Source organism: Trichosurus vulpecula, chromosome 4 (genome assembly GCF_011100635.1).
Source record: "Trichosurus vulpecula isolate mTriVul1 chromosome 4, mTriVul1.pri, whole genome shotgun sequence".
NCBI classification, from domain to species: Eukaryota; Metazoa; Chordata; class Mammalia; order Diprotodontia; family Phalangeridae; genus Trichosurus; species Trichosurus vulpecula.
This window is the reverse complement of record NC_050576.1, coordinates 388,185,581-388,198,535: the sequence shown is the minus strand read 5'-3', so window position 1 is coordinate 388,198,535 and position 12,955 is coordinate 388,185,581. Positions and strand designations below refer to the sequence as shown.

The 12,955-nt window shown below is 37.4% G+C and overlaps 1 protein-coding gene across 5 annotated transcripts in view; it reads right to left on the bottom strand.

Annotated features, from left to right (window-relative positions):
• Nucleotides 1-12,955, bottom strand: part of ARHGEF7 (Rho guanine nucleotide exchange factor 7) — a 321,655-nt gene that overhangs the window by 27,505 nt on the left and 281,195 nt on the right. For 4 of the 5 annotated variants that reach the window (XM_036756507.1, XM_036756511.1, XM_036756509.1 and 1 more), the window contains 2 exons: nt 11,241-11,465; nt 7,967-8,060 (listed from right to left, as the gene is read on the bottom strand). In XM_036756507.1, coding sequence (XP_036612402.1) covers nt 7,967-8,060; nt 11,241-11,465 — 319 coding nt within the window. The remainder of the gene's footprint in view (nt 1-7,966; nt 8,061-11,240; nt 11,466-12,955) is intronic. The other variant, XM_036756508.1, reaches the window with a different exon arrangement.

The following is a 12,955-nucleotide window of genomic DNA, read 5'->3' as shown; positions in this document are numbered from 1 at the left end:
AAATTACATGATGCCGCTGCTTTTCATTTGTATGATGACTACTAGTTATGTTATGACCAAATATCACTGGCAGCCACTCTATGGAAAAACTAGCAATAAAGGCTACTACAGGCTATTTTCTTCATCCTTTAATTTCCTTAAGAAAAAAACTTCAATGCGTCATTATCATAAGGTAAAATCCCTGATGAAAAATTCACAGCTGACCCTAAATGGGTCATCGTGGTTGCTAATAAAGCTAAAGTAGTCAGCATGGAAAACTTAAATGTTTACATTTACATTCTAAGGCATTACATTCTAAGGCAAGAAAATACCACTGTCCATGATGTGTAGGAACTTGTGATAAGGTCAAGCCACACGTGTGAAAGTATGTGTGTATGTGCATACCCATGTACACACTCTCCACTTTCAGACTGCCTAGGGTACGCAAAAATCTTATTCTAGTTCTGCAGAGCATGACACAAACTTTTAATCCCAGTCAAATGACAATTGGATAATTTATTCCTACAATAAGGTTTTCAGCTGTTTAGGCTATACAAGCAAATGGCGTTAGCTTGCAAATTATTGTAATTTGGTTAGAGATCCATGACTGAATGAGAGTTTTTACCTTTCAGCAGCACTACGGGCATAAAAGAGGGCTCCAAAGAAACATTATAAACAGATGCCAGAGATTTTCATGAACTTATTTAATTACATCAATCATTTCACTTTATACACCTTGTCAACATTAAGCACAGCAAGACTTAATATCTTATAAGGGATGTTCCTTTTTCCTATTTGCTCACTCAATGGGAAGCTATCATCTTCAACAGAAGACAGACCTAACAGCCTGGGTAGAAGAAAGTGCAAAGAACTAAGTCACAAAACCTAGGTTCCATAAGCTCTATGAACTTGACAAGTCACTTAACCTATCTAGGACTCACCTGAGTTATCTTACCTATAGAAGAAGAGAGTTAGACCTAAGGATTTTTCCGATTAAGATACTCCAGTTCTGTAAGCTCTCAGAATCATGCGTTATAAATTAAAGAGTTCATAGGACCACAGAACTATAATTGGAACAGATTTCAGAGCTCCTTATTTTACAGATGAGGAAGTAGGTTAAGTGACTTGTGCAAGGGAGTAAAGAAGAATATGAACTGAGCCACTGGTCTCTCCATTGTCCACCATACTGCCTTGGTTAGCTAGAAGCCTCTACTAGAAAACTACATTGCTGGCTGCTTTTCAAAAGGCTTCCTGCTATGCTTCAGTAGCAGTTTTATAGAATCATAGAATGTTAGAACTGGGAAAGATCTTAAATTAAGGTTATATAATTCAATTCTATCATTTTACAGAAGAGAGAACTTGGGTCCATCGAAGTTAAATGACTAAGGGTGGGAGGATGGGGGGGAGGCGGGGGAAGAGAATCTGTGGCCCTTTGACTAAATAAATCCAAATTTCAGATGATAAATTCTTTAAAGAGATTTGTTCTGTGAAGTTTGGATTCAGTCAAAGGGATGCACCTGATCACCTAGAAGGCCACATATGGTCTTGAAGCTGCAGGTTCCTCACCCCTGGACTGAGGGCACAAAGTTATAGTAGTAAAGTGGAGATTTAAACCCAAGTTATCTGAAATCCAGTGGGATTTGTACCTCATTGTGCTGCCTCCCCATTATTTCCTTCGTAAGATATCACATCAAAAACTATGGCACAGTTTGCTATGGTTCATTGTTACTATATTTAACAAAATATCACTTTAGATTACAATTTTAAAAGACTTACCTCTTTCAATGAAATACTCAGGAAAACATGTGGAGTGTAAAGACTTAAAAACTTAAAAAGGTATACAGCAGCATACTAGTTCAACATCATTAACATTTGAGAGTAATAAGAAATGCATGAGGCAAACTATAATTTCTAGAAAATAAATCATATGAGTTTAAGGACTAATAAGACATGCTTTTAAAATTTCATTCCTGAAGCCAATTACCAAACAGTTCTCCACAGCATGCCACGCTTTTGTGAACTAAGAAAATCAAGATCAAATGGTACTTAATTTCATAATACATATCAAGAAAATTTTCATAGCCTCCTTTCATAGCCTTACTGGAAAAATACTACCTATAAGTGATAATATCTACAAGACTGGTTGATGTCACTTGGAAAGCTCATTAAATGTCTTATGGAACACAGCAAAGAGAAAGCTGGGAAAAGATACAATTCAGAAAGCACTTGGCTCCCAAAAGACTGTATTCAGCTGCATGACAGTTTTATTCAGGTTTCTACAAAGTTCTCAGTCCCATCCCAACCCACCCCTTACAAAACCTACTTAACCCAACAGGTGCTCCAATTTTGAGGATAGTTTTGCAAATTTAGCTTTACACTGTGAGAAACTGTGAAGGATTTTCAAGTCATCCATCACTATTTCCTTCTTACTGGCTTGACATATGGAAATAGTTCATTTTTATAATAAATTGTACATTTTGAAAACTGCAAAGTAACTGTGTTTCCCATATTTACATTTTTTAATTTTAAAGTTTTAAGCCTTTGTTTTTTACTTCACACATTTTCAAATATGTTAATCTTTTATCCTCACAAATAAAGAAAAACAATTTTTTAAAAAGGCAGCAATGCAGCTGATAGCATATGCTACATTCCACACCCATGATATCGTATATTTCCAAGCAAAGAACAGAAATACATTTCTTTGTTTCTTCTCCAGGGCCAAGATTGGTCATTACAGTTACAAAGGTTTTGATTTATTTTTAGTGTTCTTTACCTTTAGATTACTTATTTTATGTGCTGTTTTTCTGGATCTGTTTGCTTTCCTCTGCATCATTTCTTCCAAGTTTGATGTTTCTGTGAATAACCTCCTGGTCAAAATTTTTCTTGCATAATTCAAATTCTTTTCTAGGATAGTTTAGATTATATTTATTAAGGATTACTATGAAAGGCACTGCTTCAGAGGTAAGATCTAGGATCAAGGTAGGGTAGATTTTGGTTCAATATAAGAAAAGAAATTTCTTAATAATTAGAACTCTCCAAAAACTAAATAGGTTGCCTGAGCAAATAAATGCCTTATTATTAGCAAGCTTTTAGTGAAAACACATTTTGGGTGTTTCTCATTTGTGCTGGCATCGGAATTGATGTCCTCTGTGGTTCCTTTCAAGTCTATAATTGTAAGGTTCTGTCATGCAACAGTAGTGTGGATGCTAGACTGGAAACTTTTCTATTTTATCTGAGACATCTGAAAGCAACACTCCCCTCCAAACTCTAAAGCAACAAGATTATTTTTTCAATTAAGTAACGTTCTATCATTTTAGATGACTATGGAGCTATACTTCTGCTAGGTGAAGAAGCCTAAATCGACAGGGATGTCAATGAAATTTGTAAAGGTGCTAATGCTGTGTCTGCTCTGCCACATACTTGAAAAGATAGTTAAGGATCAAAGACTGCACATGTCCTTACTATGTTATAACCCAATATAATGTGGGTGGTAGCAATAAAAAGTAATTCCCTATGTAAGAGTACCAATTTTTTAACCAAAGAAGTCATGTGGTATAGTGGGAAAAAACTGTGGGTTGGAAATCAAAAGATAACTGATTCTCATGCCAGAACTGCTACTAACTAGTTATGTGTTACCTTAGACGTAATCTCTTTGAGTCCATTTCCTTATTTGTAGATTGAAGGGGTTAGAGTATGTGACATTTAAGGTTCCCTCCAATTCTAAAATTCTGTTACTCTACAAATCTGTTCTACAGTTTGGTTTCTCAAATAGATAGCTACCAAAATTTCAAAAGAAACAATTCTAATTAATCAGATATATGTAGCTCCACTGAACTAGCTCCTGATGAGATGGGTGAGCCAATTAATTTTGCTACCTAGAATCACTTTGGTGGACATTGATACTAGATTAGAGTGGATTAGAGTGGATTACAGTTCCAGACAGGCTGCGTTTGACCTAGGAGGCTCTGAAGGAAAGTATGAGAAAGAAGAGGTATTAGAGTAACTATCAAATAGGTTTACAGAGCCACTGTGCTGACCTCATTGCTGTATGCCTGTGAAACCTGGACAGTCTACCAGCACCATGCCAGAAAACTGAATCACTTCCATATGAATTGTCTTAGGAAGATTCTGAAGATCACCTGGTAGGAAAGGTACCAGACACGGAGGTCCTTACTCTAAACTCAAGCATTCAAACTCTGCTTCATGTTGCTGGAATGCAAAACATACACTTGCCAAAAAGACTATTTTATGGAGAACTCACAGAGGGCAAGCGTTCACATGGTGGTCAGAAGAAGCGATACCGGGACATTCTCAAGGTCTCTCTTAAGAACTCTGGAATTGACTGTGTGACATGGGAGACACTGGCACAGGACTGCTCAGCATGGCGTGCCCACATCAGAGAAGGTGCTGTGCTCTATAAGCAAAGCAGAATTGAGACAGCTCAAAGGAAATACAGGATGCACAAATTTGGAGAATCCACCCCAAATGTTCACACGGACTATTTGTGCCCGACCTGTAGTAAGGCATTCCGAGCTCGTATTGGTCTGAGCAGTCACAGTCAGACACACTGAAACTTGACTCTAGCATAGTGATGTCATTTGGTCCTCCTTCAAGAAAAAAGGACAACCAATCAACCATTTGAACTGTATTGTAATGATATTGTAATACTGTGGTTTAGGATCCGCAAACTACAATCTGAAAGGGTTTGTATCCAGACAGATGTTTTGGTTTTCTGGTGTTCTCCTTTGAGTGTATGCCAGAAGCTTCAACATCTTACGACTTTTAAACTCTAAGGGGAAGTGAACAAAATGCGATAATAAAAGCAACTCTTACATTTCTGTGGTGTTTTACAGCCTACAAAATATTTTCCCCACAATAAACTTGTAAGAAAGGTAGTCCAAGTACTATCATAACCATTTTACAAATGAAGAAACTAAGGCTTACAGAGCTTAAGTAACTGCATTGCCAAAGCATACCCAGCTAGCACTAGGACTTCAGACAAACTTTTTTGGTTTCTTTATACAGTGCTCTTTCTAATGTACAATGCACAAGCAATATTCTAGAACAAATAATAGAGCTGTGAACGGCAGAGCCAAGAACAGCAGTCTTGTTTCCAAAAGGTCAAAGTTTAAAATGTTCACATGATACCTGGGAACAGACCTCATATTGGCACATTTAGCACAAGAGTTTATCATATTAGTTATCACCTTAAGCCCAAAGCAGATTGGGGGACAGCTGGAGGGCAAGACCTAGGTGGGTATGGAGGGCTATCTGCTTTAGAGCCAAGTGAGGCAACAAAGATGGGAAGACGAAGGCAACAAACTTTGCCTACTGTGCAATTCTGCCTGAGCCAGTTCAAGTATACTGCTACAATTAGATTACCACTGTAAATAATTCATTATAAATAATTAATTAATTAGTAATACAACCTCACCCAACATGAAAAGCAAGGACTCCAGGGCCACCATGAGATTCCTACAAAGGGGCTGCAAATCCACATGTATACCATGCATTGCCATTTTAACTTTTATTTAGTTTCAGCAAAATATTAACCAAAAATACCTTTTTGTAAACTAAAGGTCTTGAACTTATTTTTAAATGTATGCAGATTTTGTGATTAACAAAACACAAACTCATTTAAAATCAGCATTAAATTCATAGTCACTTCTGTCATACTATATATTTTCCATCAATGGATACTTAATCCTGTGTGAGTCCATGAAAATCTTGACCTTAAAAAGAAGGTCTTACCACTTAAAAAAAGTTAGGAATCACTGGTCTAGTACAAAACTATTTTTTAGTGACCTAAAAAACAAAAATCCACTTAATTGTTTGACTCTATTGGGAAATTTTTTGAGGAGAAACATGGCACAATAAATTAAAAGGGCCTTAAACTATAAAGAGGAAACAAAAAAAGTGTGTCCAGATTCAGCTGCTAAGCCAAACACTTCAGAGAGTAATAGGTTCAACCAAGAAAAAACAGAATAATTCTGAGAAGACAGAGACAGGAAAGAAGTAGAAAATGAAACATGTTACTTGGCCACAATCACTTCATAAGTAACTCTGGGTCCGAGAATAAAACTTGTGGTTCTAGCTGCCCAGGCTATCTACTTACTGAACTAGGCTTGGTCCATGTCATATTCTACTCTACAAGATTTCTTTACAAAGAAATAAATAAAAGTCTTTGGAAAAATAAACAATATTTATGGGCTAAAAATGTTTACATTTATGAGGGACTTTGTATAAGGACATTACCTAAAGATGTTAACTTGTGCAGGTAAATACGACCTCCTAGGAACATAAAGTTTAAGACACAGGTGGCTCATGATTTTGGAATAGAAGATAGAATGAATGAGTAAATGAAAAAGTTACTTAACAGGAACCAAATAGGCAGAAATTGAGTGAGATTCTATTATTAAGAAAATATCTGGGGATCAAGAGAAATAGAAGTGATAGAATGATGGGGCAAATTGGAAGCCCCCAAAACAAAAGGAAGAATTAAATAATGAGCTACTGAGACCAGGATCCCAAAGCTGTCGCAGAGGCAAAATATAGTTTGGTGAAGATCTCCGATTATTGGGACAGATTCCAAAAATTTCTCACTGTTTAAGGCAGAGAAGTTGAGAGACTACTGACTTGCATTATGAATAATTTCATCTTCCAAACTTTATTGACCTGGATACTATGCCCTTTTTTTTAAATGCAGACTAAGATTTCAACACCTTTCTTAGCTATCGCATCACACTACTGACTTGAACTGAGCTTGTGGGCCACTAAAACCCCACATCTTTTTCAGATGAACTGTATTTGGACAAAGCTCCTTGATCTTGTACTTGGGAAGTGATTGTCTGTTTTACTCGACTTGTGATTAAGTTAGTATAGGGAGCTCTTGAGAAAAAAAAAATCCTTCTACCAATGCAGATCAGCACTTGTTCTGCAACTTAGAGAACTGTCTTGGCCCCTGAGGGGTTCAGTATCTTGCCCACGGTCATAAAGCCAATATGTGTCAGAGGCAAGTCTTGAATTCATGTCTTCCTGCCTTTAACATTTATGTCTATTAAATTTCATCTAATCAGATCCTGCACAATGTTCTCAATATATAAGGGTACATCTACAAGAATTACACAGGATGAGAAGGTTAAACAAATTAAGATCTGCCCTACTGGAGGGAGTACCTGCATCGGTGAAATCGCAGATTTTCTGAAGTACTGGAAAAAAAATTTGATAGTGGTTACAAAGTTCACATTTTTAAAAAATCCTTCAAGACACAGCTCACACGCCACAATTTCTTGACACTAGTTTAAAACGAGCAGCGATCTCCTTTTTGAATTTCTAATGACTCTTCAATCTCTCTATTGCATTTAATCATTTTCGAACCAATTAGTTGTTCTATCTCATCCACAAGTTTCTCTAGGATAAGGGTTGTGTCATTTTTCATCTTTGTATCTCTGGCAACTAGAACAGAGACTTTAACTTGTTGAACTGGACTGTTTCTTATAGGATCCTTAAGTGAAACACCATCCTTACTGTGGTCAAGGCTCTCACATTAAAGTAATTGGTGGGATCCACAAGCCTCCCTCCAAACTATGGTTTAATGTCAGACCTGAAGACCTCCGAGGGAAGCAGATGTAGGCAACACCTACTGTTATGCGCAGATACCTTACAGAGGGAGTTCCAGAAATAGACCAGCTCATTTATCAGAGTCCCAATGGATACCAACCTGACCTTTAGCAATTTCTGACCACCTACAATGAATATCATTCGCTGCTTTCTTGGACAAAAAATTAAGTTAGTTTGTTTCCACCCTAGTAACCGGCTCAGGCATTATGATTTATTAAATTCTGCTTACTTTCCCAACACCCCAGGACAAAAGTAGTGAAGCATCAAACTCCTGATTTCTGCTTGACACTTTGAAAAAGAATCTTATTTCACCTTTCTGACCTGTCTGATAATGAAGGTATTTATACCCTCATTTAGTTTTACTTACTTTTCCTCAATGCAAACTCCTCATCAGATGGTTTCCGTTCGGGTTTGCGCTTGGGTAGCAGTTTTTTCATGGTCTTAGGGCTCTTACTGAGATCCTAGGGAAAAGAATTTTAAGAAACCCATTTTGCTCAAAATCCTCAAAAGCTGAAAGTTCTGACTGGTACACCAGTAGAGGTTGTTGTTAAGTGTGAAATCTTACAACACTACAGCCATTGTTACGAGCTTCATGTTTTTTCCTTTATGATTTTTTTAAAATTTGCCAGCTGCTGGACATTAATTTAGAATTAATAAGCCACTTTCGATTTTAGTCAAATTGGCTGCTATTTCTCCACTGGCTCTTGGGAAAGCAGACATTCCTCATGTTACTTGGATATTCTTTTAATATTGTAACAATATTCAGCAAAGCTGCTGCAAGCAATGCAGGCAGGCTGGCAGAGGTTGAAGAGAGGGGAAAAAAGGGCAGATAGCAACACACACACACACACACACACACACACACACGCTCGCACTCACATCTCACATAGACCTAGGCTGAGGGAACTGTTAACACTGGAGGGGCAGACCCTTCTGATGGATCTAACCAAAAAGGGTAGTGATTCCAAGAGGAAAGTCAGTTGACACAATCATAATGATTTACTGAAGAAAGCATTTTAAACCACAACAGAGGAGGACAGGGGAGTAGGAGGGCAGTTAATATGCTTTTAGAGGAAAGACCTACAGCAAAGGAATACAGCAACAGAGATACAGCATGGGCTGCTCTACGCATAGACATGCTAACTTCAGTCATAGAAATGTACCAGTCCACCCCTTACCTTCAGAATACAAGACATCCTCTAAAAAAAGTGCACAACAAGAAAGTAAAAAAGTGAATGAGCAGGACACAGACCAATAATGGATGAAGTTTAAAACATCTGAGCTCTTACCAAACACTGGTTTTTGTGTTTGCATATATATTTTTAAGTCAAGTAATACATAATTTAAGTTATCAATGGTGCATTAATCCAAAAGATGAGAACTTGAAACTTAAAAAGTAGAGAAGCGTTAGCGGGAACCAGACAGAAAGGGTTTTATAAACTAAGTCCCATTTTCTGTTTTTTAAAAAATCTGGTTTTTGTGGCCATCACTTGGCTTATTAAAAAAAAAAAAAAGAAACCTAAAACTTATAAAGAACGTACCACATAAATGGGACAAAAATCAATACAAAAAGATACACTATACACATTTGGGAACAAATGGCAAAATGAATAGAGAGCTAGTCTCCAAGCCAGTATTACTTGGCTTCAAGTCCCACCTGTGACTCATAGTGGCTATGTGACTCTTAGCAACTCACTTAACCTCTCTGTGAACTATGCAGCTTTCTAAGACAAAGTGGAAGAGAAGGTGCTGGCCTGTATTGGTAAGAGGGAGTTTCCTTCTGGGACAGTTCACTATCCCAACAAAATCACTGGTAGAGTCCCCATCCCTGTACAAAACCAGATCAAAGTTTGAAAATCCATAAATTATCATTGCTGTGCCAATGTCAAGGAGTTTCTCATAGTTAAGTAACCAGGGAACTAAATCGATGTCCTATTCGGGGAATTCACTTTACCATAAAGGATCTCTTCCAAGTGAAGCCCAAACGTAGCCCAAGCCATAGTAAACATACGGACAATATGTTTTCCAGAAAGTGGCTTGATGCTCTCAGAAACAGCTGAGGTCTCTGGGTAATATTCCTAAAGAGTATATAAACTCTATTTTCTAATCTAGAGGTCATGAAGGCAACAAGAAACTAGTCAAATCTGCAATAATACTACAATCTCCAAATCTGCAATCCATTTTTTAAAATATTTTTTTCTCTCTTCTAAGCTTTTGCTTATGTTTCTCATTTACTTGAGAGTATAACCACTCCTAATAAAAATACCTATATCCCAAGTTTTAAGCTCCACAGGTAAAAACTTCCCAAAATATTATAAGTCCATCTTCCCTTCAGACTACAGGGTCTAAGCAAATAGTTTATTAGAAAAATAGAGAAAATCAACAATCTTCATTATTGGATAATCATAAAAAATTATTGGATTTGGACTCCTGGCAATCAACAAAAGTAGGAGAAGGGAACATGTCACAAAAACAGGTTTCGCCAAGCAACAAGCAAAGAAATGTTAAGAATTATTATTTCTTGTGCCACACTTTTCTTCTGCAAGTACTTAGAAATACTCAGTGCTTGACTGAAAGTATGGGCCTAATGTCTAGAATGTCTGATGTGCCTCCTTCTGCAAATCTGGCCGTCTATTTCACATCCTGACTTATTGCCTGGCAGAAATGTTTCAACATAATCATCATTTCCCACACCAGCGTCTGCCTTGACAGATATAGACACCTTTGTTGTAAGCATTTGATTTCTGTTCATCTGACCACACAATTTAAGATATTTCATTTCTTTATCATGGCATAACTTTAGGGCAGATGGAAAATTAATGTAATTGTACTAACTTTGCGGATAAATACTAGACTTCACTGTTTGCTAAGCACTGTATACAGTGTATGAAGCTGCAGAAGTAGGAAAGAAGTGAATGAGGCTGGAATGAGGCAATCAGTCTTCTTGCAGCCAAAACCAAGGAGATTTGATTTAAATAATTTCTTTTGCTTTATTTTCAAACTTTACTTCTCAAATCATAGAGCTTCTTCTGATGACCAATCAAAGGAAATGATATCTTGCATGAGATTGCAAAGTTACTGAAAGGGTTATAAAGGGCAATAGCACAGCATGCAAAAATGAAATGATTCCCACCACCAACTAGAAGTGAAAAATAATCTCAGGCTCTGAAACAGTCACACAGGAAGCCTGCATGAAACTATCTTTAAATTGCCTTGCTATGTAAGCTGGCAGAGATTAAGGAATGCTATAGAAACAACACTTGTCAATGATGCCTTCTTCTATATAGAAATGATCCTTTCTTAAAAGAAGGCTTTTGGCAGCATCCAACTTAAGGAGAGGATCCTACATTAAGGACAGGATCCTTTTCAACCAGGCCTAATGACCAAGGCCCTGGAAGAATTAAGTGGAAAGAAAGTATAAAAGTGTAAGGACAGAAAATATAGTCCTTATAGCTCTGAATAAGCCAGCCTGCTTAAAAAAGGAAATCACAAATTCTGAACTGCCAATATTCCAGAATTAGATAAAATGAAAACTGGGGAGTAAACATAGAATAGTTAATGTAACCCCCAAATTTGATGTTCAGTTTTCTACCACGATCCTGTTCTTGCATTAACCCTTCTGAGTGGCAGCAGGACCTCACCTCTTTGTAACAGAGAGCAGCTGAAGGCCGTAGAGGAGGTGCAGGTCGCAGGCAGCTCAGGCTCCAAGGTTTGGGAGTTTTAGGAGGCTCCAGAGGTCCCCAATTAATTGTGGTATGTGGAGTCCCATGATGTGAAGGGTGTGGGAGCGTGTGGTATGCAGGAGTCAGTGGCACTGGCTTGCTGTCTGAATGTTTGCTGGATGGTGTGATTGGATGGGAAGGAAGCTGCCAAGTGTACAAAAGTTTAAGAAAAGAGAAGAAACAACTTATGAGACTATTTAGCACTTAAATGTAGAGATTTTAATAAAAAAAGTTGAATTAAAGATTAAAGCTCCCCATTTAAATAATTCAAGAATTGATTTTATTAACAATTAATAGAGATGGAATTTTTTTAAAAAAGATTTCAAGCTTCTTGAGGACAGGCACTATCCTGGTTTTGATCTTTGTACATCAAGGATATAATGTATGACTTGAACACAGTAATCAAGTAAAACCTTATTTGAATTTGTTGTTAAAAAGCACTACTGTTACCAGAGGCAGTCAGGTTCATGACCTTAACCCAGTATCAACCACAATGCTCGATCCCCTGGCTCTGCTATAGAGTTTAAAAGACTCAATACTTTGTTCAAGGTCACACCTTCATTAGCCTGTCTTATGAATCACAGAATGCTAGAGCTAGAGGGGATGTGGAGGTAATCTAGTCCCATCCCTCCTTTTTACGGTTCAAGAAATTGAAGTCCAGTGAAGTCAAGGGACTCAGGGCAGTCCTCAGTAGAGGACAAGGACCACTCTAAAGAGATCGTTGAATTACATTTTTTGGAAGACCTTTATTTCCATCATTACAAAAAGTGAGATAAGATCTTACAACGAGGTGAGCTCAGAACCACCTGCATGTGCTAAATAAAATGGCTGTGCTAATTCATTCCTCTTCCAAGTCAGGTAACAATTACTGGCTCATGACATTTATACCACAATCTGTGTTAGTTCCTAGAAATGTAAGCTTTACTCAAAGCTGTTACATAAAGCCTGCTTCCTAACAGGTGCAGTTTGTTAAGTTAATACTAAAGTATGAACAACGAATATTCAAAAATAGCCAATAAGAGCAAGAGTTACTTCGACAAAAAGAATGTTCTGATTGGCCGCAAAAAGTCACGCATGAGTGCAAGGGCAAATCAAAACGGCCAATGTCTGAAAAGGAGTTATAAAGAGATGCTCTCCAAGCACCAAGAAACTCAGTGGCAATTAAGACTACCTTTTATTTAACTTGAAGCAAAACTGTAACCATCGCAGAGTCTCTAAAGTCATTTAATAGATATCAAAGCACAATAACTATAAAAAATACTAATATAAATTTAAGTGAGCCACTGGAAAGCGAAGTAATTCACAACAGTCTTCCATCAAGGGGAAAAAAATGGTATTTTTCAACCTGAGTAGGTCACCTAAGGGAGTTGAATTTTACAGCGTCTAGAGCATTAATGAAATCATCCTATGAGGACAGAGGGAGTAGTGAAGAATACAAAGGTCAAAAACTCTCTATAGAGAATATTATGTTTATAGTAATTCAAAAGTTCTAAGCTGTCTATGGCTGCCTTCACTCCCTCAGTCCACGTCATCTCTGTCAGCTGAAATCCTACACATCACTATGAGGGCTGGCTTGTACAGTACCTCTTCAATTAAAGTTTTCCTAATATTTCCATTCAAAAATAAGTGGTCCC